Genomic DNA, 27,867 nt, shown 5'->3' on the forward strand with positions numbered 1-27,867 from the left:
GCCGTACCGGCACCCGCAAGGTGAACATGATGGTAGCAACGGTACCGTTATGAACGGTACCTCTGCTACCATCCTCCCCATTCCCATTGAGCCCTATGGGGGCTCAAATGGGAATGGGGACATACCGGCTCCGGCACCCGTGCAAGGGGAATTACCGGGTCCGCTGAGGTCGGAATGGCCCAGTGATTACCCTTTTGCGGGTGCCGGAGCCGGATGCAAATTTGGGACTAGCCTTGCCGGTAAAAACGGCAAGGCTGCCTCCAACCTTGTAATGAGGCCCATTGTGCACTATATGTAGAGATTTTAGGGCCCTGAGACTCCAAGATGTTGTTGAGTATGCTGTGGAGCAACCTGGTGGTATAAAGAGTAAGTAGGGAAAGGCACTGATGTTTAGGGCCTCTCACACCACTGACCAGAGTGTTGCCATGTTAGAATTAGGGCCTAGTTGAAGTAGCAGACTTGACTGGTGATGCACTAGGCCACAGTTTCAAGCTCCTGGCATGTTGGTAAATTAGATTCTATTCCTGTTTACCCCAGCAAGCGTTCAGACTGTCAAGGTTCTTGGATGAAATGCGAGGGGCTGCATGATTGTTAGTTATTTTAGTAAGAGTTTGCTGTTCCAAGGTGCTCCAGACAGGAAATAGGATAAGGATATGTTACAGTTGGATAAATACAATAGAAGTGAAGGACACATTTGATGTGAATGCGACCTAGGGTTGGGATGTTGCCAAGGTACTGAATTAGGTTGTGGTTATACTGCCCCCATCGAGGAGTGGCAGGACAATTGGAACTGCAGCATATGGGTTGAACAGAGCAAAAATACATCTGAGAAATTAGTCCTCAAGAGCAATATATTGGCTGTGTTTTGTTTTATAGAGCCAACTGTTTCCCAAGAATATGGAAGAATGTGTGCTAGGAAAGCAAAATGTTTCAGGATGGTAGTCGCAAGCGATGTGCTGAAAATGCAGCTGCAAGATCTGAGAACCATCAGGGGTGTGAGACACCTGAAGGTGACTCGCACCGCAAGTCCCTGGGAATCTGTCATCCAGGTGGCCAGGACACAGCCATCGCTATTGGATGCAGTTCCTGGGGGTGGACCAGTGCGGGTGGATCACTTGCATGAGGGAGTGGAAGTGGGACACTGAAAGGCGAGATGCGCTATCCCCTTCCTTATACCATCATTTCCCCAACCTAGGATACCTGGAAGCTCAAATCCCCCTCCCCCTCCCCCTTTTCCGACACGGAACACTGTCTCATGGACAGTTCATCATGAGCGACAACAGACTAACACCAGAGCTGTATACCTGACATATCCCAACACAAGTCCCAACACAAGGGTCAGGCAATTTCTGATAATTACACACAACTGACTTCCACCCTACTTCCCCACACGTATAAAAGGCGGAGCACCGATGCACACTCTGAGCAAGGCAAAACGCTCCGAGATGGCAGTTTAAACCAAGAAGGAAGGCCGCGAGATCAGAGAGGACGACAGAGAGGGAATTACCCTTGCCCTTTTAGGAGAAGGACCGCGACTTTCAAGAGGCCTCGAGGAAGAGAAACATAAGACCGGGAAATGCAGCTGACGAACAGTGCAGTGTGTGTCAAAAGTACTCGGGGCCCACCCGTATTGATAGCCAAGGCGGGGAGAAGCGATTGCCACTGTGGTACTGCTCTTAACTCCGATACAAAGCAACGCCAGTGAGTTAAGCACAGCCAGTGAGTTGGAGAAACTGATAGCAAACCGGACTGTGATACTGTAAACACTGGAGCGGAGTATCTGTACTTCTGCCCTCTATATGGCAGAGGTACAGAACACCCCAGCCAAGGTTCTCTATATGGAAGCTATGGACGAGCAACCAAGGCTTAAGCTCTCAGGAGGTGATGCAAGCTGGTTCTTAAGTACAGTGAGTCCCCAAGCCCCCACAAAGGAATGTCCACACACTTGGCCTCATCACGAGTTGGGCGGTATTGCTATTATGCCACATTTAAGGGTCCGCCCAATCACGAGTCTGGCAGCATTTACACCCAGCTCTAAGCTGGGGGGTAAATGCGCCGACTTAATGCCCATTTTCGGGTGTAATTAGCGCGGCGCTATTAGCATGCGCTAATTGCACCAAAAATGCCCCATTGCGTGCAACGTACCCAATGGGGAATGGGGAATACCCATTACCGCCCAACCCTTGATCCGGTGCTAATAGCCCCAGACCGGTTGGTGGTAACGCTATACCACCAGTATACCGCCCAACTTTTGATGAGGCCCACTATGTTATGTTCTAAAACAGTTCTATATATAAAAAATAAGCTTAAGTGGTATATACACAATTCAATAACACACTTTGTACTTGTTACGCTCACCTGGTCTCTGTGGGGACATTGGGGCACGGTTGGAGCCCTCCCTGGATTCGGCTTCCCTGGATCCTGCTTTAACCCCAGCTGCAGCGATTTGGTCTGGTCAGGTTGCTGGCAATGCCCTTGGGTAAAGGTAAGAGGCAGTGAGAATGCTGCGACTGAACTGCGAGCCGCCTCGAACCCCTCGTGCCTGAATGAGACTCGCAAGCGTTTTCCCATAGGCTCTCACCTGTTATTTTGCAAAGATGAGCTCTCCGTCCTGCTTCTCTTCAGCAAGGGAGCTATAGACAGACCCAGTTGCCTCACTGATCCGCATGCGTAATGACCCAGACCGGCTGCGACCAATCCTCATGGGAGGTGAGTGTTGATAACAATGATTATTGTCCGTATGCTTCTTTAAAGTCTTTCCCAATGATTATTGTCCGTATTCTTAATAATGTCTTTTCTTTTCCCCAATAGGTGTTGAAGATGGCTCCGCTGCGTCGCGTTGCTGACAGTGGACCCACGCAGTGTCTGAAAGGGATGGAGCGGACCCCCACTAGAGAGTAAGTAGGGTTTCTAAATGAAACGCAAGGTTTATATGTTGCGCAGCCAAGCGTTAAATGTTTATGTGGTTTCTAACCTTGTGCTGTCTTTATTTCTTGCAGGGACGGCCTGGCATCGGGAGATGGAGAGCGGCTATCCGGCAGCTGTTCGTGGCTTCGAGATGGAAGAACCGATAGGATGCCTGACGAGAAGAAGACTTCTGCGTGAATGAAGACTCCGACAGGTGAGGAAGAGGCGCCCAGCAGAAGATTGTCTGAGGCCATGTAGATCGTTGTCCTCCAAATGTTTCTGGATTTGCAGGTATGCAACTCTGTCCAGTATTTTTAGGAGGAAAGCGATGGTTGTGATTGGCCTATAATTCGTTGGTGTGTTAGGGTCTAAGTTTGTTTTTTTAAGAGTGGCATAACCCAGGCTTCCTTGTGGTTGTTGGGGACTAAGATAGAGTTGAAGGAAGAGTTTATCACTGTGGCGATGAACAGGGACAGCTCTTTGGCGCCTTCCTTAATGATAGGGGCCGGGCAGGTATCTCCTTGACCCCACCATAACATAGATTGCATATTGGTCACACACTCCATTCACCCAGGTCCTACCCCAAGGGTGTACCCAAAACATACATTCACTGGGAAGGGTCTGGCCAGTCTGGCCTGGACTTTCCCACAATACCATATTTGGTTCTTCCACCCAACAGCCAGTCAGGGGAAGGGACAGAATCAGGGCTTCCCAGGACCTTGGGAAAACAAGGTAACAGGCAATGAAAATCAAGAGGCCCCAGGGGCCATCTTGCCTTCTATCAGGAATTCACTGATTCCTATGGCAGGGACGGAGTATCCCAACATCGAGGATACCCAGAGCTCCTGTCACATCAGCATAAAGATGCCACCAGCCCATACCGTGCTCTGTGGGCAACACACAGGTACCCAAGAAAACATACACTAGGGGTACAGGGTTGTACCCCCCCTCTTGGGTGCTATAAGGGTATCCCAATGGTCTCTGTTCACCACAACTGAAAAGAGGAAGGGCTGCACTGCCAGGGGTCCCAACTGGACTCCTGGGCAGAAAGCAACACAGAACACACATGATAAGGGAATACAGGACAATGACATGGAAGCTCTGTCCCTCCAATGCATTTCCAGCATCACAGTTACACTCCAGGTTGCAAGCAGCAACATTGTATGAAGAAAGAAAACTCATATGCGATGGAACTTTATGAAACCGAAATAGGTACCAGATACAGAGTGGTCCGGCGCCACATGGGTGCTCACTTGAAGGTCTCTGTTTGGTATCCAACTGAGCGTGTGAGAATTATTGAACTGTGAAATTGAAATGGTCCTGCAGTGGGTTAAGTTGAATCCCGTGCACATTCGAAAGTCTTTGATTGCCTGTGAACTGAAATTGGTCTGTGCCCAGCTCAGGGGGACTAATTGTATAAAAGGGGATCTGAGACCGGAAGAGGGGGATACAGGGTGAACCACAAACCACCAGAGAAGATATTGATGTGGCAAGTGTGAACCCGACTGAGGGATGCCTGTGAATTTAAATTGGTCTGAGCCCGGCTGAGGGGGACTAATTGTATAAAAAGGATCTGAGCCTGGCTGAGAGGGGTCCAGGGTGGAGAGTGAATCGCCTGACTTGAATATTTTGAAAGGAACTTTTTTGTTGTTTATGATACATCCACCCTCTGAATCAAGAGACTTTGAACGTAAGAGACTTGGGCACAGAAGGCCCTGATGTTGGTAAAAGGAACTGTGACCTCGTGCTGAAGAAGCCCAGGATAGTGCTGTTCTCGAGTGACCGCTTTGTCCTGTGCTAAAAATGTGGGGAAGGGAGGCCAACGGCCTGAACATCCTTACTTATCATTTTGTGAACACTTCTTTCTTTTTCATGAACCATTATCCCACCCTATTTGTAGCATAGCAGTAAGGATTGGCAATAGTTATTTTGAGTATAGGCCCTTTTTTATTTGACTAGACTCCACTAGGACTGTATTATTATTTGATGGTCGTAGGTTGCTCCCATCTTAGATTTAGGTTTAAATAGGCATTTCCCCCCCCCCTGATAAAGTTCAATAAACACCCTTGAACTGTGATCACTTGTGTCCGTCTTACTTTGATACCATGCCTTCCTTACAGGGGGTGCCAAGTTGTTGGGTCACATGCCTTCAATGTTCACACTCGCTTCATGGTTGGGTCCTTTCGGTGGCATGCAGAGCAAAGTACAAGATTTTATGTTGACCAATCCACATAGATAACTGTTTGGCTAACATCATCTTTATAACTGTAACAATCAGAATTGACCATTTTATGCTGACCACGCAATCAGGTCATTAGCAGTGGTTGTACTTAGTTGGTCACAGGTAAGTTGTTAGTCCATAGGCCAGACTAATGTATAGCATTTATTTAGGTGTGTAATTGCGAGAGACAGATATTGTAGATGTGCATGTATTTTGTAACTTGTTTGTATTCAAATTTGTTTTTGCCTGTATATACTGTAATCCAATGTGGCGTATTGAGCTTGTTTCCAGTTTTGCAGAGCTGACTGACATTCATGGCTGTAACTTGCAGCAGTGGAGCCACATTCTTAACTGTCCACTAGAATTAGCAAGTTTATTGTACAGTCATTCGGGGAGGGCCTAGATGATGCTGTAGCGTCAAACTAACCCGTGTTTTTCAGAACCACACAAGTTGACACCTGAGTTCGGCGGTAGCCGTGCCATTAAATAACGGCACGGCTGCCGCCGGAGTCACTTTTTTAATGGCACCCGGTGGTCCTGGTAATTCTCCAATGCCGGGTGCCGGTAAAATTAATCCCCATTCCCATTGAGTCCCATAGGACTCAATGGGAATGGGGAGGATGGTAGCACCGGCACCATTCATAATGATGCCGATGCTACCGTCAAGGTCTACGGGCGGGAGGGCACCCGCCTGCAGATCTCGGAGTATGCCGGTCCGGTAGCAACGATGCCCGTAGCTTACCGGCACTGTTTGTTACCGGACCGTCATACTCGTAATGAGTCCCATTGCAACAGTTAAAACACTCCCATCCATTTATTACAATCCACCCCCACATGTGATTGGTCAAAAACTATACAAAAAAATCCAGTCTTTCTCCAATTCGTCCATTTTCATTGGTTGGAGTTATCTTAACTACCATCTTCAGCTCATGTGTACAGCACACCCTCTTTTAGGATTTGTCTGTGGTCGTCCATGACATCATCATACAGTTATACATTCACATGCAAACATACTTCATTACCAGTCCCATCTGGCCTGAACCGCCAAACCCCGGACGTAATTGCACATGGTTTGCAAGAGTACTTCAAAAAATATGAGGTGGGGATGAATAAGCAGGTTCTCTTTGAACTAGCAATAGCCATCTCACCCACCCCGACTTGCTGGCGTCATTGGAACATTCTAATCTAAATGATTACCAATACAATATGCATGGCCTCTGGTCACATCCTGTGAAAACAATCGAAACTCATGAAGTATTGGTCACTCTGGCGTCGAGCGTCCCTTCACCCCAAGTTTACTGTTGTAAAACAAATGGGTGAATCACCCATAACAATAAATAACAAGCTCCTATGCACTTAAAAAGATTGCATCTTCCTTCCACGATTCTGCCAAGCCATAAAACCCCAGGCCGGCTTGTTGGCTGACCACCTGCTGAGGCCGTAGTTACTCATTACCTTTCCTCTGGCATCTGAAACCCTGCATAACCAGTGTCCCCTGGTCACCCAGAATTCACCCTGCAAACCCTGACTGCAGAGCTTGACCAATTTATAAAAAGAACACATGCATATAGATTTGTAAATTCCCCATGTATGTATTTCAGAGCATATATTGTTTCATAACTATTGTGTCTTCTTAACAGTGGGTTGTTCATGACAAATCCCCTTCCTCAAATGCGCATTATGAAGCTATTCATTGCCCGGCTTCTAGGCACTTCGTAGCACACTATATACAGATTGTATTTTGACATTCATCTTGCTGTGCATGCAATCTTAAATGTATCAACTTAGACACAAAATAACACTAAAAGTAGCACATCCCATTCACATTAACTACACTGGATACATATAAATTGCCACATCGTGCCAACTTTAACGCAACCCCAGTCACAAATATGGTGCGCCAAATGTGTACCCCTCTTCCTTATCAGGACCTTTCCTGACCACCCCAACAGTACCGATTTGGTATTGTATTCAATGTAAATTTATGTACATTTCTTATCCTCCGTCAGTCACTTCAGATGATATGAAGGTCTAATGCCATGTCATTTAATTTCATATGTCATCAAAGTCAAAGATTGTGTGACACTTGGTTGTGTTGTCAAGTCCCCTACCCCTGGCATTTTGGTGACCCTGAAAAATATCAAATTTCAGCTAGGTATAGTCTTTTTTTTGTTGTTTTAAATGTTTGTAGACCATTCCCCATAGCGATAAATGGGATAAAGTCCTTAGGTAAGTCATGGCTTTGGGTTAAAGTCAGGTCAGTACTTGTTCAACCCCACAGGTGTGAACAAACAAGCACCCAACCCTAGAGAGTGCCACAGGAGACACCTGTTTAGAGCTTCAGTTCCAGGACCTATATTGAGCCAACCAAGGAAGAAATGAAGCTGAGCGGAATTAGGGGCAGTGGAAGCCAATGGTGATCTGTCATGGAGTGGGCCGGTAACACCCACACTACTCTGGGTTTTGGTGACCCCTAAAGCAGATTATGACGATATCAGAACAACAGAATGTCAGGGTCCGGAGACAAGTACTCCAAAGCACCAATCACTCAGGATTTGGCTCAGAAACAGCCCATGAATCTGGTAAAGATAGGACTTCTTTTGCTAAAAAGGTTGTGATACACAGGGCCTTGAGCCCTTGATCCGAATGAAACAGATGGAGGAAATGCAAAAGAAGCCTCTTGTCCAGGTTTATGACCAGCCGCATTCAACAGCAGAGGATGACGATTTGGTGGCCACCCACACAGGAAGTAGACTGGGCATGTCGTGGGCAGTAAACCTGTCTAAGGCAAGTTAAACCACTATAGAGTGTACAGGACTGGGATCATGGTATGCCCACATCAGCACAACAGCCTGCTGGTCCCAAATGTAAAAGGGTTTGCCCAAAACAGAATTGCTGGGATTAAGACTGAAAAAGCACATTAGTCCACTGGGCTAATGATGCGGTAAACCCAGCAGCACTCTTGGTGAAGACAATACTGAAATACAGTTGCCACCAGCCTACGTCTCTTCACACCTGTAGGGTTTTAGCATCACCCTACACCAAAAATGATATATCTAAAACACACCCCTGTTCCAGGAGCCATATGGGCTACAGAGGGACAATACGTGGAAAGGGATGCATTGACAGGGGGACTTTACAAGAAGTCCCTCTGATCACAAAAATAAAGACAAATCTGCAGGAAAACCAACAGGGGAAAAGCAACATTTTTACTATCACCCTCATTGTGAATCCCAGTATCTGTGTGTAGGCATGCTCAGAACCTTGGTGAGTTACGGCTGGTGAGTTACACTCTCACCCTCATTGTGAATCCCAGTATCTGTGTGTAGGCATGCTCAGAACCTTGGTGAGTTACGGCTGGTGAGTTACACTATCACCCTCATTGTGAATCCCAGTATCTGTGTGTAGGCATGCTCAGAACCTTGGTGAGTTACGGCTGGTGAGTTACACTATCACCCTCATTGTGAATCCCAGTATCTGTGTGTAGGCATTTTCAGAACCTTGGTGAGTTACACTATCACCCTCATTGTGAATCCCAGTATCTGTGTGTAGGCATGCTCAGAACCTTGGTGAGTTACGGCTGGTGAGTTACACTATCACCCTCATTGTGAATCCCAGTATCTGTGTGTAGGCATGCTCAGAACCTTGGTGAGTTACGGCTGGTGAGTTACACCATCACCCTTATTGTGAATCCCAGTATCTGTGTGTAGGCATGCTCAGAACCTTGGTGAGTTACGGCTGGTGAGTTACACTATCACCCTCATTGTGAATCCCAGTATCTGCGTGTAGGCATGCTCAGAACGTTGGTGAGTTACGGCTGGTGAGTTACACTATCACCCTCATTCTGAATCCCAGTATCTGTGTGTAGGCATGCTCAGAACGTTGGTGAGTTACGGCTGGTGAGTTACACTATAACCCTCATTGTGAATCCCAGTATCTGTGTGTAGGCATGCTCAGAACCTTGGTGAGTTACGGCTGGTGAGTTACACTCTCACCCTCATTGTGAATCCCAGTATCTGTGTGTAGGCATGCTCAGAACCTTGGTGAGTTACGGCTGGTGAGTTACACTCTCACCCTCATTGTGAATCCCAGTATCTGTGTGTAGGCATGCTCAGAACCTTGGTGAGTTACGGCTGGTGAGTTACACTATCACCCTCATTGTGAATCCCAGTATCTGTGTGTAGGCATGCTCAGAACCTTGGTGAGTTACACTATCACCCTCATTGTGAATCCCAGTATCTGTGTGTAGGCATGCTCAGAACCTTGGTGAGTTACGGCTGGTGAGTTACACTATCACCCTCATTGTGAATCCCAGTATCTGTGTGTAGGCATGCTCAGAACCTTGGTGAGTTACGGCTGGTGAGTTACACTATCACCCTCATTGTGAATCCCAGTATCTGTGTGTAGGCATGCTCAGAACCTTGGTGAGTTACGGCTGGTGAGTTACACTATCACCCTCATTGTGAATCCCAGTATCTGTGTGTAGGCATGCTCAGAACCTTGGTGAGTTACGGCTGGTGAGTTACACTATCACCCTCATTGTGAATCCCAGTATCTGTGTGTAGGCATGCTCAGAACGTTGGTGAGTTACGGCTGGTGAGTTACACTATCACTCTCATTGTGAATCCCAGTATCTGTGTGTAGGCATGCTCAGAACCTTGGTGAGTTACGGCTGGTGAGTTACACTATCACCCTCATTGTGAATCCCAGTATCTGTGTGTAGGCATGCTCAGAACCTTGGTGAGTTACGGCTGGTGAGTTACACTATCACCCTCATTGTGAATCCCAGTATCTGTGTGTAGGCATGCTCAGAACCTTGGTGAGTTACGGCTGGTGAGTTACACTATCACCCTCATTGTGAATCCCAGTATCTGTGTGTAGGCATGCTCAGAACCTTGGTGAGTTACGGCTGGTGAGTTACACTATCACCCTCATTGTGAATCCCAGTATCTGTGTGTAGGCATGCTCAGAACCTTGGTGAGTTACGGCTGGTGAGTTACACTATCACCCTCATTCTGAATCCCAGTATCTGTGTGTAGGCATGCTCAGAACGTTGGTGAGTTACGGCTGGTGAGTTACACTATCACCCTCATTGTGAATCCCAGTATCTGTGTGTAGGCATGCTCAGAACCTTGGTGAGTTACACTATCACCCTCATTGTGAATCCCAGTATCTGTGTGTAGGCATGCTCAGAACCTTGGTGAGTTATGGCTGGTGAGTTACACTATCACCCTCATTGTGAATCCCAGTATCTGTGTGTAGGCATGCTCAGAACCTTGGTGAGTTTCGGCTGGTGAGTTACACTATCACCCTCATTGTGAATCCCAGTATCTGTGTGTAGGCATGCTCAGAACCTTGGTGAGTTACGGCTGGTGAGTTACACTATCACCCTCATTGTGAATCCCAGTATCTGTGTGTAGGCATGCTCAGAACCTTGGTGAGTTACGGCTGGTGAGTTACACTATCACCCTCATTGTGAATTCCAGTATCTGTGTGTAGGCATGCTCAGAACCTTGGTGAGTTACGGCTGGTGAGTTACACTATCACCCTCATTGTGAATCCCAGTATCTGTGTAGGCATGCCCAGAACCTTGGTGAGTTACGGCTGGTGAGTTACACTATCACCCTCATTGTGAATCCCAGTATCTGTGTAGGCACGCTCAGAACCTTGGTGAGTTACGGCTGGTGAGTTACACTATCACCCTCATTGTGAATCCCAGTATCTGTGTGTAGGCATGCTCAGACCCTTGGTGAGTTACGGCTGGTGAGTTACACTATCACCCTCATTGTGAATCCCAGTATCTGTGTGTAGGCATGCTCAGAACCTTGGTGAGTTACGGCTGGTGAGTTACACTATCACCCTCATTGTGAATCCCAGTATCTGTGTGTAGGCACGCTCAGAACCTTGGTGAGTTACGGCTGGTGAGTTACACTATCACCCTCATTGTGAATCCCAGTATCTGTGTGTAGGCATGCTCAGAACCTTGGTGAGTTACGGCTGGTGAGTTACACTATCACCCTCATTGTGAATCCCAGTATCTGTGTGTAGGCATGCTCAGAACCTTGGTGAGTTACGGCTGGTGAGTTACACTATCACCCTCATTGTGAATCCCAGTATCTGTGTGTAGGCATGCTCAGAACCTTGGTGAGTTACGGCTGGTGAGTTACACTATCACCCTCATTGTGAATCCCAGTATCTGTGTGTAGGCATGCTCAGAACCTTGGTGAGTTACGGCTGGTGAGTTACACTATCACCCTCATTGTGAATCCCAGTATCTGTGTGTAGGCATGCTCAGAACCTTGGTGAGTTACGGCTGGTGAGTTACACTATCACCCTCATTGTGAATCCCAGTATCTGTGTGTAGGCATGCTCAGAACCTTGGTGAGTTACGGCTGGTGAGTTACACTATCACCCTCATTGTGAATCCCAGTATCTGTGTGTAGGCATGCTCAGAACCTTGGTGAGTTACGGCTGGTGAGTTACACTATCACCCTCATTGTGAATCCCAGTATCTGTGTGTAGGCATGCTCAAAAACTTTGTGAGTTTCGGCTGGTGAGTTACACTATCACCCTTATTGTGCAGTGTTATCCCATAAATATATTTTATGCGGATATGTAAACCCTTTCCTAATACAGAACAGGGGATCTGTTTGAATTCCTTTAGTGTTTCAGCAGTTCTGATTAATCTCCCTCCCTGTGCATCTCACACTCCTTTGGGGAATGTCTGGACTTCTCGCCCTAGCATGCACCTGTTTGACTTCCTATCAGTTTTGCAGCAGTTCTGATTAATCTCCCTCCCTGTGCATCTCACACTCCTTTGTGGAATGTCTGGACTCCTCCCCTAGCATGCACCTGTTTGACTTCCTATCAGTTTTTCAGCAGTTCTGATTAATTTCCCTTCCTGTGCATTTTCTTTGCCTTTTGTTCTTTGTGTCTGCACCACAACTCCCATAATGTGCTTCATCACTTGCGATTCCTCTCTGTTCTGCTCATGCTCTGAAAGTACTCTGGGCCTCATTACAAGTCAGGCGGAAAGGGGTTAACGGCACCATACCGACCAACCCCGTACCGCCTGATTACGAGGTCCCCTCGCGGGACCCGCTCTGCACGTCTGGTTTGACCAGACATACAGAGCGGGTCCCGCGAGGGGAGCAGGGAGCTAACAACGGGCTTGCAAGACGCAAGCCCGTTGTTAGCTCCCTCCCCATTGCCATTTGAGCCCTACGAGGGCTCAAATGGGAATGGGGAAGGACAGGGCCCGGGTTCCCTGAAGGAGGATGTACCGGGCCCTCCATACTCGGAATGGCCCGTTACTTCCCCATTCAGGGAACCCGGAACCGGAGACGATTCCGGCGGCAGCCATGCTGCCAATAGCGGCATGGCTACCACCGAAGTCGTAATGAGGCCGTCTGTCTCAGTGTACTTTCGGAGTGTCTCCCTATTTCTCTGCACCCCACCGTCTCCCCCTCCTCAGCTATAGGCTCTGTGTCTGAGATGTTTTTTGTCTCCACTCCTTCTTCTCACCCTACAGCGTGACTTCCATCGGGTGTAGGCGGAATATGTGAATTACTACATCTAAGATGTACTTATTTCCTCCTCTCGCAAAATCTGCGTCTGTAAAACTCCAGTAAGTTGTGGTTCCACTGCAGGTATTGAGATAGTAACTCGACAAAATGGCCATGCCTCCCATTATTTTTATCTCAATGCAGTCAAGCTTTCCTTTCCTCTTTGTTCCTGTTCCACCATCTTTTCTGTGCACTGTGGAGCTGGTTAATTGACCACAACCAGCAATGACTCGACTGACGGGTTAGCCATTTCTCAGACTTCAGTGGCTGCACGTCACTGCATTGTGTTCATCCTGGCTGTTGGCTAGTTTGGTCACACCTTTATTCATTTCTGTGACAAAGGATGAATGGTCAATGGGCCACATGTTTAGAGATTTATGTGTTAATCCTGTTCATGGAATTGGGGACACGTTACACTATTCATTTAACTCAGTGTCCTGCATACAAATTCCAGGATTTCATGAAACCAGTATTATAAAGTTGAAACATGCCTTTCTGCTTTTCACATATGATTTTTAAAATAAGAAATATGTATTTGTCGCTTATGGAACACTAATCCTGTTTTTCCTTTTCCTTCAAGCAGGGATTGGAAAACTGTGAAATGTTTAAAGAAAGCTTTCCTCTGATAGCTGGGTCTAGTATGATAGCAACCTCATCTGCTTCTTTCTCATGACAGTCACTCCTAACCTGGAGCCTCTGACCGTGGAAGAAATGGTTCACTGGCTGCGACAAGTCGTTCAGGACATAATCTAATGGTAGACCACTGAATCTATACTGAACAGAGGCGAGGACAATGGCTGCCACTTTAAAGTAGAGGCAGAGCATTTTCAGGCATTGTGTAGAACCTCCTTACCAAATATTGTGTAAATGCACTGGTGTGCCACATTCAGTATGAAAAAGATGCTGAACACCAACTTTGGACTTTATGCTTCAGAATCAATAGCACCGCTGCTGTGGTGCTGGTCGATAGTTGTTGATGTCCCAGTGGCAGCTGACATTTATTAAAGACTAAAAAGCATGAACACAAGGCAAGAAACCATGCTCTGGACGTAGAACAGTTCTAATCGCAGACCTGCCTGCTCTGGCCGAGGATAGTGGCTCATTCTTGACACTCAAGTCTGTAAAATTGCACCTGACCTGGTGAGAGCAACTGAGGGATTCAGGTTGAATTTGACAAGGAGCTCTTTACAAAGAAATCACTATCTCAAAATAGTGTCCTCAGAATGGAGGTACATTTTGAATTTTCTGAATGTGAAGCTACTTTTAGTGAAACATGCCGTATATTGCACCATCAGAGATTACACACTGAAGAGAAAGAGTGTGACAAGACTTTTAAAGAAACAAGTGATCTAATAATTCATCAGAGAATTCACACTGGAGTGAAACCATATGCATGTACTGAATGTGATAAGGCTTTCAATCAAAAGGGCTCGTTATTGATACACCAGAGAACTCACACTGGGGAGAAACCATATGCATGTTCTGAATGTGATAAGGCTTTCAATCATAAGAGTAACCTAGTGGTGCATAAGAGAACTCACACTGGGGAGAAACCATATGCATGTACTAAATGTGATAAGGCTTTCAAGAGAAAGGGTGAGCTATTGGTACACCAGAGAAATCACACTGGTGTGAAACCATATGCATGCTCTGAATGTGATAAGGCTTTCAATCAAAAGGGCACGCTATTGATACACCAGAGAATTCACACTGGGGAGAAACCATATGCATGTACTGAATGTGATAAGGCTTTCAAGAGAAAGGGTGAGCTATTGGTACACCAGAGAAATCACACTGGGATGAAACCATATGCATGTTCTGAATGTGATAAGGCTTTCAAGGAGAAGAGGCAGCTATTGCTACATAGGATGAGTCACACTGGGGTGAAACCATATTCATGTTCTGAATGTGATAAGGCTTTCATTCAAAAGGGCATGCTATTGGTACACCAGAGAAATCACACTGGGATGAAACCATATTCATGTTCTGAATGTGATAGGGCTTTCATTCAAAAGGGCATGCTATTGGTACACCAGAGAAATCACACTGGGATGAAACCATATTCATGTTCTGAATGTGATAAGGCTTTCAAGACAAAGGCTGAGCTATTGGTACACCAGAAAAATCACACTGGGGTGAAACCATATGCATGTTCTGAATGTGATAAGGCTTTCAAGCGACATGATCAACTTGTGAAACATCATATGAATCACACTGGGGAGAGACCATATGCATGTTCTGAATGTGATAAGGCTTTCAAGACAAAGGATGAGCTATTGGTACATCAGAGAAATCACACTGGGGTGAAACCATATGCATGTTCTGAATGTGATAAGGCTTTCAAGCTAAAGTGTGAACTAGTCGTACATCAGAGAAATCACACTGGGGTGAAACCATATTCATGTTCTGAATGTGATAAGTCTTTCAAGACAAAGGATCAACTATTGCAACATCAGATAAGTCACTCTGGAGAGAAACCATATTCATGTTCTGAGTGTGCTAAGTCTTTCAACAGAAAGGGTGGGCTATTGGTACACCAGAGAAATCACACTGGGGTGAAACCATATGCATGTTCTGAATGTGATAAGGCTTTCAAGGAGAAGAGGCATCTATTGCTACATAGGATGAGTCATACTGGGGAGAAACCATATGCATGTTCTGAATGTGATAAGGCTTTCAAGCGACATGATCAACTTGTGAAACATCATATGAATCACACCGGGGAGAGACCATATGCATGTTCTGAATGTGATAAGGCTTTCAAGACAAAGGGTGATCTATTGGTACACCAGAGAAATCACACTGGGTTGAAACCATATGCATGTTCTGAATGTGATAAGCCGTTCAAGATGAAGCGTCAGTTATTGATACATCAGAGGAGTCACACTGGGGTGAAACCATATGCATGCTCTGAAGATATGATATGATAGTTTATTTATATAGCGCTTATGCACAATGTGTTTTTAAAGTGCTTCACGACAAGGGAGGGAACAAGGGAAAATACAATGACATTCTTACAGGCAACGAACAGTAAGAATGTGAAATTAACTATCAAACTCGGGTGAGGGAGAAGGGTGCAGAAAGGGAGGGGAGGAACAAAACAAGCGGCTATCGTACTAGGCCTGATGACATTTCAGATAGTGCTGGAGGGGGGGACAAGTAAGGGGATGGGGGAGGAGACTGACGAGGTTGCTATCATACTAGGTCCAGGGACAATTCTGATAGAGTAAGTGCATAGAAGAAAGTAAGGGCAGGAGGGGAGGAGATAAGAAAAGGGAGAAAAGGAGGGGAGGAGAGAACAGAGGGTGAGCAGTCAGAAAGAGTGGAGACGCAAGAGGGGAAAACGAATACAATTGCAGAAGTCAGTAGTAACACATAATGTTGCAAGCCAGGATACAAGAAGATCGCATCAGCATGATTCAGGACCACCATGACTACAAGATGCAAAGGAAGTCCAGCATGACCGTGGAGAAAGGGTGACGCACCGTGAATCAACAAAGTCCATAAAAGTCAAATCCAGCATTGGCCACAAGACGGTGATGGTGAAACCAGAATGTTTCAGGGCAGACTCCTGCAGAAGTAGGCTGGAGGGTGGGGAGCGGGGGCAGGGTAGAAGAATCGAGCAAAACAGGCAACACCTGGGTGCGAGAAGGGAGGGGGGCATAACGGAACATCACGGTGGACCAGAGGTGGTGGGGATGGCCTGTTGGGACAGAGGGTGTAAACACATGTTGGTGCATGCTTACCTGCTCTCTGAGCAGGGGGTCGGGCCCTGGGACCTCCTGGTCCAAACAGGTCCAAACTGATATTGCCATTTTCTTCGACTGCCCTTCGCTTTGGAGGCCTGGGCGAGAGACGCCCTTGATCTAAGAGCGAAGAGCAGGAAGGAAGAGGCAGGGCTAAGAAGGTGGTGGTGCTTAGTCATGTGACCTAGATCCACTTGCACCTGCTCCCCATCTCTGTGGGGGATAGGTATTTTAAGGAGAAGAGGCATCTATTGCTACATAGGATGAGTCACACTGGGGTGAAACCATATGGATGCTCTGAATGCGATAAGTCTTTCAAGCATAAGTTTGAACTAGTCAAACATCAGAGAAATTTTACTGGGGAAGACCATATACATGTCCTCAATTTGATATGGCTTTCAATGTGACGAGTCATCTATTGATGCATCAGTCCAGTCACGCTGGTGAGAAACCATATGCATGTCCTCAATGTGATAAGGGTCACCTAGTGATACACCAGAGGAATCACACTGGGAGGAAACCATATTCATGTTATTGATGTGATGTGTCTTTCAAGGAGAAGAAATATTTATTGCTATGTCAGTGAAGTCATACTGGGGGGAAACCATATTCATGTTCTGAATGTGCTAAGTCTTTCACGGAGAAGGGTCATCTATTGATAGATCAGAGGAGTAACACTGGGGAGAAACCATGTGCATGTCCTCAATGTGATAAGACTTTCAAGTGAATTGATCAACTTGTGATACATCAAAGGAATCACACCGGGTGATACCATATGCATGTTCTGAATATGATAAGTCTTTTATGCTGATCAGTTCTCTATTGATACAGAAGAGGAATCACACTGAGGGAACTATGTACACGCATGCATGAATGTGTAAGGCTTTCAAGCAAAAGAGAGATCAAATGTGACATCAGAGAAAACACACTGGTGGGAACCCATATGCATGTCCTCGATATAAGTCTTTCAAGGAAAAGCATAGTTTAATGTTACCTCAGAGAAATCACACGTTTGAGACTATATATATTATGAATGTAATACATTTTTCGATGTGAAGTCTATTGGTCAGAAGAATCACACTGTGGGGGAAGTCATAGGCATGTTCTTAATGTGTTAAGGCTGTCAAGCAAAACTGAACTATTCATACATAAGAGAAATCGCACCGTGGGAAGCCATAATCATGTCCTTAATGAGAAATGACTTTCAAGCAAAAATAATCGACGTGTGATACATCAGATAAAGGATACTTGGGAGAAACCATAGACATGTTCTGAATGTGATACGTCTTTGAAGGTATAGAGTCGTCTTTGACTATATTTTCAGTGGGTCACCCTCTCATGAGATTTCAGAATTAAAAAAATAGTGAACAACACTTTGTACAATCCTTTTTTTAACATCAGTCCAAAAGAAAATACTGCTAATACATTACAGATTAATTTCTAACTCGTATGTCAGCATAGCACACCAACAAGCCTTATTGTGTTGTCCCATGGTATGTATTGTAATCTCTCAGACATCCAATGTGCACCCTACTCCCCTCCTTGTCTGTGCCTCATTGAAGACACCAATTTGAACTACCTTGCTCCTGCCCAAGACTCTCCTGCTGGACTTCCACCCACCAACCTTCAGCTACTAGGCCACCTGGTGAGTTTGTGTCGAGCCTGTGCAGCTTCTCCATCTATCCTTCTCCATCTATCCGTCTATCCTTCCTCCTCCTCCTCCTCCATGGCACTTTCCATCTCCCCCATCTACTGTGACTGCTATTCTACCACCTATCCTTATTTATTTATTGGTCATTTGTTAGGCGCTTATACAATTAGCAAAACTGTTTCAAAGCGCCCATAGGGCGACAGGGTGGGGGCAGGGGAGGTAGACAATGAATTAAAACAAAGATAAATAGTTGAATTAATAGTACAAACAACTAGTGAGACTAATAGGGAGGGGAGATAAACCTACTATGCCTTGTGAGTGTTCAGAACGTGCAAGTGCAGGTGGGAGGGGCTAGGTGATGTGGTGCTTTTGGAGACGTGCTAAGAATAGAAGAATGTAAGAGCAACCTCCCGTGGGGAGGGTGAGCCAAGGAAGTGCAGTAAATAGACAGTGGCTGGGATGAGAGATGTGGGAGGGGGAAGGGTCCCGAGGATACATACGGGCCCTGCACATCAGTCACGCTACTGTATGATTAGCAGGGAAGAGAGGAGGAGAAGGAAAAGGTAAAGAGAAAGGTCTTGAGGAGACTTTTCTGGAATTTAAGAAGGTCCTGCTCAAGACACAGGAAGAGGGAGTCTGTTCCAAAGGAGGGAGCCTGCTGAAGAAAGTGATTGACCACCAGCTCTCTGTTTAGAAAACCGCTTCACACGCAGGGAGTTGGTGCCAGAGGAACACAGGACTCTAGAAGGGGAGTATTTAGTCAGGAAGCGTTGAAGATAGAGTAGTCCCTGGCCCCAGATAGCCTTGTGGATGATGCAGAGGGTTTTGAATTTAACCGGGAGCCAGTGAAGGCTTTGTAGGGCAGGAGAGATGTGGTCCCTGGGCTTGTGGGCAAGAATAAGTCTTGCAGCCGTATTCTAGGTTAGCTGGAGGGGTTGCAGGGTGGATGAAGAAAGATTAAGGAGGTGGCTGTTGCAATAGTCAAGCCTGGAGAGAACCAGAGCATGGGTAACATTGAGTCTCTGGGGGAAGGTGAGGAAGGGTAGAGTTCCTTTGAGAAGGAAAAGCTGAAAGTGGGACTTCTTGAATGTCCTGAAGGAAAGGGAGGGATCGAAGATGAATCCGAGATTCCTGGCTACAGAGGAGGGGGCAGGTGGGGAGCCCATGGAGGAAGGCCAGATTGAAGGGGAGAAATAGAGTGCAGGGGACCCAACAGGGAGAATATCTGTTTTGCTGGCATTGAAGCAGAGGTCAATAGCAGTGCAGCAGGCCTGGATGGCAGAGAGGCAGTCGGGGATTAAGGAAGGTGCAAGGGCGTGTGGTTTGAAGAAGAGTTGTGTGTCATCAGCGTAGCACTGGAAGTTGGGGGAGAAGGAGGAAATGAGGCATGCCAACAGAGAAAGGTATATGTTAAAGAGCCAGGGCAAGAGAATAGAGCCCTGGGGGAACCACAGGTGGAGGAGGAAGTAGGGGAGGAGAAAGGGCCCAGAATGGTGTTGGAAGAACGGTCAGTAAGGAAGGAGGTGAGCCAGTCCAGTGCCCGATCTGAGATACCAAGGGTATCATGGAGACTTTTTATGAGGATGTAATGGTTCACTGTCAAATACTGAAAAGGATCAAGGAGGATGAGGACAGCAGGGGAGTTGGAGTCAAGGGTTGTGAGCAGTTCTTCACAGGTGTTTAGAAGAGCAGTTTCCGTGCCACCTGATGTCTGCACTTACCTCTGCACTTGCCCTCTGTTGGCCGTTACTTTTACTTATTGTTATTATTCTGTTCCCATGTACTGCACTGTCCCTTCCTCCCCGCCCCCACTTTTCTCTTTCCCCCATCCCATGCACTTGGGCGATCTGAATGACACCTAGCTTGTATGATCGTTGTCTGTCCTCCCCTTGTTCCCCTTCCCTTGCCTCATCGCGCCTTGAAACACTTGTGTATAGGTGTGTTATAAATGCCATATCATATTAGAATCCAGACTGGTGGTCGTGTAGACTCCCAAGTAGTTCGGTGTGAGAGTTGAGGGAGGGCCAACATCTCGAGCATTTTCCCCAGGAAGGCGGTGATGGAAATGGGTTGGTAGTTGACTGGGCATGAAGGGTCTGCAGAGGGTTCTTTAAGGAGGGGACGCACAAGGGAGTGCTTGAGGGAGGATAGAAAGGAACCAGTAGCAAAGGAGTGGTTGCAGAGATCAGTAAGAGCAGGTGTGAGAGTGGGAATGTCCTTCATGGTTCTGGAAGAACATGGGGCAACCTATTTGGAAGACACATTCATGGAGTTGACAACTCTGGTGACTTCTTCAGGGGACACAGGAGCGAAGGAGGAAAAGGAGTATGGGTGGAAAGGTGGATAGAGGGGAGAGGGTTGAGATGGAAGAGTGTGTGACAAGGTTGTTGAGTATGTCTTGGTTTTGGAAATGAAGTGAGAGGTGAGGCAATTGCATAGGGCCTGTGAAGGAGTAGGGACAGAAGATACTGCGGACGGGTTGGCAAGTTCCCTACAGATTTTGAATAGTTCAGCCATGTTGTTGGAAGCATTGGACACTCATGCCTGAATATAGGTTCTTTTTCTGGCACGGATGGAGAGTCTGTAGTATCTCTGGAACAAGCGGCAGACCAGTTTGTCAGAGGGTGCACCTGAGGTATGCCACTTCCTTTCTGCAGCCCTGCACATACGTTTTTGGTCTGCAAGTACGGAGTCGTACCAGGTGTTATTCATGGAGGCAGGTTTCAGGCGGATCTTCATGACTGGGGCAATGATGTCAAGGGTGTTGGTAATGGACAGACAGAGGTTGTTGAGGGCAGAATCAGTGGTAGAGTCTGTATTGGGTGAGCGTGGGGGAATGAAAGTGGAAGAGAATGCAGCGGCTGACACTCATTTCATCGGGCGGTTGCTCGTGAATGAGGTTGGCAGAGCTTTATGAGGAGTTGTCACAAAGCCATATCGAACATGAGTAGAGAGGAGAGAGTGGTCAGACCACGAGAAGGGGGTGACCACGGGAGTAGAGAGAATGATGTTGGAGTGCATGATGGTGTCTAGCATGTGTCCAGCAGAATGGGTAGGGCCAGAGGGGATTAAGGAGAGGGATAGAGAGGAGAGAGGGATAGAGAGGAACAGGTCAGTGAAGAGGGTTGTTGCTGTGCAAGGGGAGTCTAGGTGGAAGTTGAAGTCACCTAGTAGTAGCAGGTTGGAATTGGTAGATAGTAGGGAGGAACAGAAGTCCGCCCACTCTGAGAGGAAGAGAGAAGAATTGCCCTGTGGCTGGTAGATGGTAGCAATAGTCAAGGTTGTGGAAGGAGAGATGACCAATTTGCATACTACGCTCTCAAAGGATGAATAAGGCCGAGTGGGTAGGGTGGAAGAAGGAATCCACTCGAGGAGGATTAAGGCAACATTGCCGCCAGCATGGTGGGGTTGAGGCCTTGAGGTGATCTTAAAGCCTTCGAGTAGAAGGGAGTCAAAAGAGGTAACTGAGCTGGCATTGAACCAGGTTTCAGTGTAGACCGCCAACAAGTTCAAGTATGTACAGATCGGTGTCTTCAAGGAGAAGGCAGATGACAGCAGAGTGTTTGATGGCAGAACGAGAGTTGAGGGTTGCCAGGTGGAGAAGCTTGCTGCCTTTGAAAATATTTTGAGGTGGAGTGTGAGGGTGAGAGGCTTCTGTCCAGAGAGATGGGGCAGAGGGTGTGGAGGGGGGGCAGGGAAGGAAGGAAATTGATGAGAGATTGCAGAATCCGGTCAAAGAGAAGGAGGTTGGCCTGAGGGCCTTGAAACAGGATGGTGCCTGTGCGGTAGACATTGATGCAGCAGCGGGATGAGAAGAAGCCCTCAAGGAGGACTTCCCACTGTGTACTGCCATGAATGGATGTGGAAGAGTAAGGTGAGAGCGTGGCAGTGAGGTGAGAGGTCCATAGGTCAGGAGATGGGCTAGAGAAGAGGATGTCAGTGGAGATTTCTTTTGAGGAAGCACTGACATAGGTGTCTGCAATTGGGAGGCCAGGGTTGGCAGCAAGGATGTCTTTTCATGCTTTTTCCATCCAGATTGTGTGAGAGAGGGAGGATAGGTGATAGTGTAGCAGTAAGAGAAGATTGGAGAGATGGAGAGTGCCATATCTGATCGAGAGGAGAAGAGAGAGGACAGACCAGGGAGGAGGGGTGAGTATGTGAGTGTTGCAATGCACAGTTCTGAACCAGAACACAGTTGGTTGAGTGGAAGTTTAAGAATACAGACAAATGCAATGGTGGATGAAGGCACAACAAAGTTCGATTTATCACTAAACAGACAATACCCTGCTGCATGAAGGCACAACCTAAATGCAATTTATCACTAAACAGACAATACCCTGCTGCATGAAGGCACAACCTAAATGCAATTTATCACTAAACAGACAATACCCTGCTGCATGAAGGCACAACCTAAATGCGATTTATCACTAAACAGACAATACCCTGCTGCGTGAAGGTACACCTAAATGCAATTTATCACTAAACAGACAATACCCTGCTGCATGAAGGCACAACCTAAATGCGATTTATCACTAAACAGACAATACCCTGCTGCATGAAGGTACACCTAAATGCGATTTATCACTAAACAGACAATACCCTGCTGCATGAAGGTACACCTAAAAGCGATTTATCACTAAACAGACAATACCCTGCTGCATGAAGGCACAACCTAAATGCAATTTATCACTAAACAGACAATACCCTGCTGGATGAAGGCACAACCTAAATGCAATTTATCACTAAAGAGACAATACCCTGCTGGATGAAGGCACAACCTAAATGCAATTTATCACTAAACAGACAATACCCTGCTGCATGAAGGCACAACCTAAATGCAATTTATCACTAAATAGACAATACCCTGCTGCATGAAGGCACAGCCTAAATGCAATTTATCACTAAACAGACAATACCCTGCTGCATGAAGGCACAACCTAAATGCAATTTATCACAAAACAGACAATACCCTGCTGCATGAAGGCACAACCTAAATGCAATTTATCACTAAACAGACAATGCCCTGCTGCATGAAGGCACAACCTAAATGCAATTTATCACTAAACAGACAATACCCTGCTGCATGAAGGTACACCTAAATGCAATTTATCACTAAACAGACAATACCCTGCTGCATGAAGTCACAACCTAAATGCAATTTATCACTAAACAGACAATACCCTGCTGCATGAAGGCACAACCTAAATGCAATTTATCACTAAACAGACCCTGCTGCATGAAGGCACAACCTAAATGCAATGTATCACTAAACAGACAATACCCTGCTGCATGAAGGCACAACCTAAATGCAATTTATCACTAAACAGACAATACCCTGCTGCATGAAGGTACACCTAAATGCAATTTATCACTAAACAGACAATACCCTACTGCATGAAGTCACAACCTAAATGCAATTTATCACTAAACAGACAATACCCTGCTGCATGAAGGCACAACCTAAATGCAATTTATCACTAAACAGACAATACCCTGCTGCATGAAGGCAAAACCTAAATGCAATTCATCACTAAACAGACAATACCCTGCTGCATGAAGGCACAACCTAAATGCGATTTATCACTAAACAGACAATACCCTGCTGCATGAAGGCACAACCTAAATGCGATTTATCACTAAACAGACAATACCCTGCTGCATGAAGGCACAACCTAAATGCGATTTATCACTAAACAGACAATACCCTGCTGCGTGAAGGTACACCTAAATGCGATTTTATTACACTAAACAGACAATACCCTGCTGCATGAAGGCACAACCTAAATGCAATTTATCACTAAACAGACAATACCCTGCTGCATGAAGGCACAACCTAAATGCAATTTATCACTAAACAGACAATACCCTGCTGCATGAAGGCACAACCTAAATGCAATGTATCACTAAACAGACAATACCCTGCTGCATGAAGGCACAACCTAAATGCGATTTTATTACACTAAACAGACAATACCCTGCTGCATGAAGGTACACCTAAATGCAATGTATCACTAAACAGACAATACCCTGCTGCATGAAGGCACAACCTAAATGCGATTTATCACTAAACAGACAATACCCTGCTGCATGAAGGCACAACCTAAATGCGATTTATCACTAAACAGACAATACCCTACTGCATGAAGGCACAACCTAAATGCGATTTATCTCTAAACAGACAATACCCTGCTGCATGAAGGCACAACCTAAATGCAATGTATCACTAAACAGACAATACCCTGCTGCATGAAGGCACAACCTAAATGCGATTTATCACTAAACAGACAATACCCTGCTGCATGAAGGCACAACCTAAATGCGATTTATCACTAAACAGACAATACCCTGCTGCATGAAGGCACAACCTAAATGCAATGTATCACTAAACAGACAATACCCTGCTGCATGAAGGCACAACCTAAATGCAATTTATCACTAAACAGACCCTGCTGCATGAAGGCACAACCTAAATGCAATGTATCACTAAACAGACAATACCCTGCTGGATGAAGGCACAACCTAAATGCAATTTATCACTAAACAGACAATACCCTGCTGCATGAAGGCACAGCCTAAATGCAATTTATCACTAAACAGACAATACCCTGCTGCATGAAGGCACAGCCTAAATGCAATTTATCACTAAACAGACAATACCCTGCTGCATGAAGGCACAGCCTAAATGCAATGTATCACTAAACAGACAATACCCTGCTGGATGAAGGCACAACCTAAATGCAATTTATCACTAAACAGACAATACCCTGCTGCATGAAGGCACAACCTAAATGCAATTTATCACTAAACAGACAATACCCTGCTGCATGAAGGCACAACCTAAATGCAATTTATCACTAAACAGACAATACCCTGCTGCATGAAGGCACAACCTAAATGCAATTTATCACTAAACAGACAATACCCTGCTGCATGAAGGCACAACCTAAATGCAATTTATCACTAAACAGACAATACCCTGCTGCATGAAGGCACAACCTAAATGCAATTTATCACTAAACAAACAATACCCTGCTGCATGAAGGCACAACCTAAATGCGATTTTATTACACTAAACAGACAATACCCTGCTGCATGAAGGTACACCTAAATGCAATGTATCACTAAACAGACAATACCCTGCTGCATGAAGGCACAACCTAAATGCAATTTATCACTAAACAGACAATACCCTGCTGCATGAAGGCACAACCTAAATGCAATGTATCACTAAACAGACAATACCCTGCTGCATGAAGGTACACCTAAATGCAATTTATCACTAAACAGACAATACCCTGCTGCATGAAGGCACAACCTAAATGCAATTTATCACTAAACAGACAATACCCTGCTGCATGAAGGCACAACCTAAATGCAATTTATCACTAAACAGACAATACCCTGCTGCATGAAGGCACAACCTAAATGCAATTTATCACTAAACAGACAATACCCTGCTGCATGAAGGCACAACCTAAATGCAATTGATCACTAAACAGACAATACCCTGCTGCATGAAGGTACAACCTAAATGCAATTTATCACTAAACAGACAATAGCCTGCTGCATGAAGGCACAACCTAAATGCGATTTTATTACACTAAACAGACAATACCCTGCTGGATGAAGGCACAACCTAAATGCAATTTATCACTAAACAGACAATACCCTGCTGCATGAAGGCAAAACCTAAATGCAATTTATCACTAAACAGACAATACCCTGCTGCGTGAAGGCACAACCTAAATGCAATTTATCACTAAACAGACAATACCCTGCTGCATGAAGGTACACCTAAATGCGATTTATCACTAAACAGACCCTGCTGCATGAAGGCACAACCTAAATGCAATTTATCACTAAACATACAATACCCTGCTGCATGAAGGCACACCTAAATGTGATTTTTAAACTAAACAGCCAATACAAAGATGGATGAAGGCACACCTAAATGCGATTGTTTTATTTTTTACACTGTCCATTCCCCCCCCCCTCTGGAAGTGTGGAAGAAAAAAGCCAGCCTTACTCCTCTTTTGAAAGCCTTGTCTGCAAGTTTGGCATCTCTCCTACTCTCTCACCCTTGCCACTATCTATATGATATGGCATTTATAACACGTCGTACCCAAGTATTTCTAGGCGTGACAAGACAAGGGAGGACAAAATGATCTTACTAGGCCTTGTGTCATTCAGGTCGCACAAGTGCAGGGAAGAGGGAAGGAGAGAGGTGCCAGGGGGGTGCGGGAGGGGGGAAGTGCAGTTAACTCACAAGAGCAGCCAGCGGGTGGCTCATAAGTGTAGAGAGAAGGGACTGTAGGGTTGCAGATACAGACCCTTAAGTGCTGGGGAGCCTGGTGGCAGTGCAAGGGCAACTAGCGATGCAGGTGCCTGGGCCCGAGTTCAGAGGGTGACCAGTGTGCTGAGCAGTCAGGTGCATCAGCAGGGGAGAGGAAGAGAGAAAGCAGAAGCGAAAAGTAATGTCTTGAGTTGCTTCCGGAACTGGAGGTGGTTCTGCTCAGGTTTGAGAGAGGCAGGGAGGCTGTTCCAAAGGGAGGCCCCAGTAGAGGAGATGGATCTGCCCCCAACTCTCTGCTTGGAGAAGCGTCTGACCCTCAGAGAGTTGGAGGTGGATGAGCGGAGAGCTCGAAAAGGAAGATATTTTGGAAGAGAAAGTTGGAGGTAGAGGGGTCCCAGGCCCCAGAAAGCCTTGTGGACAATGCAGAGGGTCTTGAAGTTGATCCTTGCAGCCATGGGGAGCCAGTGAAGAGATTTCAGGGCTGGAGAGATATATAGTACCTGGACTTGAGGCCAAGGACAAGTCTCGCAGTCCTATTCTGGATAAGTTGTAAAGGTTGAAGAGTTGAGGCAGGAAGATTTAGAAAAGGCTGTTGCAATAGTCCAGCCTAGAGAGGACCAGAGCTCTTGAGACAGTGAGCTTCTGGGGAAAGTGAGAAAAAGAATACCTCTGAGGAGGTGCAGCTGATAGTTTGACTTCTTAGAGACGTCAGAGATGTGAGGAGAGAAGGAGAGGGTGAAATCGAAGATGACACCAAGGTTCTTAGCCTCACAGGAAGAGGGCCCAGAGTGGGCGGCCAGAGAGAGAAAGGAAAGGAGGGAGCGGGTGTCCCAATGAGATGGCCCTCAGTCTTACTGGCATTAAGGCAGAGATCGTTGGTGGCACACCATTCCTAAATTGCAGCCAGACAGTCTGGTATGAGGGAAGAAGCAGAGGTGGCTGAGGGGAGTCTGAAAGAGAGCTATAGGCCCTCTGGACCTGTCTCTCTGTTCTTACCGGAATGGGCCAATTCCTTCTCCTATTACCTGACTTCCTCTGATGTGGCCTCTAGGGGACCCTCGCATATGGAAACAAGGCACAATCACCACACATGAACTGATACGCCAGACACGAGGTTCAATTCCCAAAATCTAGGGTTTATTGCAATGCAAAGCAAATAGTCTCAATCGGCCGACTGGGTCTCACGTCCCACAACGTGTGTCTCCAGACCCCGAGGGACGACAGAGAGCGAGCATTTTACAACAGTTACATATATACAAAACGATCATCATATTATCAGTAGTGACATATTCGATACCGCCCATAATGCATTTCCTTTGAAAATGGTTTCGATGATTGACAATTATGACGAATATGACACCCTCAGACATTTATTCAGCAACAGTTTGCAATTTGTGAAGTGGCAGACATGATTCTTTGTTTTTGGGAACATAATGCTCCTGTTCTTACAAGCAAACTGCGTGCAGGGCAGAGACACATTCCAG

General features: G+C 46.1%; 1 protein-coding gene across 1 annotated transcript; it reads left to right on the top strand.

Moving 5' to 3' along the window:
* The first annotated feature begins 13,916 nt into the window (after positions 1 to 13,916).
* On the top strand, positions 13,917 to 15,620 carry LOC138498447 (zinc finger protein 268-like). Its single transcript, XM_069622200.1, has one exon. The coding sequence runs from the start codon at positions 13,917 to 13,919 to the stop codon at positions 15,618 to 15,620; it is 1,704 nt and encodes a 567-aa protein (XP_069478301.1).
* The last annotated feature ends 12,247 nt before the right edge of the window (positions 15,621 to 27,867 follow it).

This window comes from Ambystoma mexicanum, chromosome 5q (genome assembly GCF_040938575.1).
Source record: "Ambystoma mexicanum isolate Mex_15411 chromosome 5q, UKY_AmexF1_1, whole genome shotgun sequence".
In the NCBI taxonomy this organism is placed as follows: Eukaryota; Metazoa; Chordata; class Amphibia; order Caudata; family Ambystomatidae; genus Ambystoma; species Ambystoma mexicanum.

What these genes read in the sequence shown, in the direction of transcription:
- LOC138498447 (XM_069622200.1), top strand. Translation starts at nt 13,917, where the DNA reads ATGGAGGTACATTTTGAATTTTCTGAATGTGAAGCTACTTTTAGTGAA.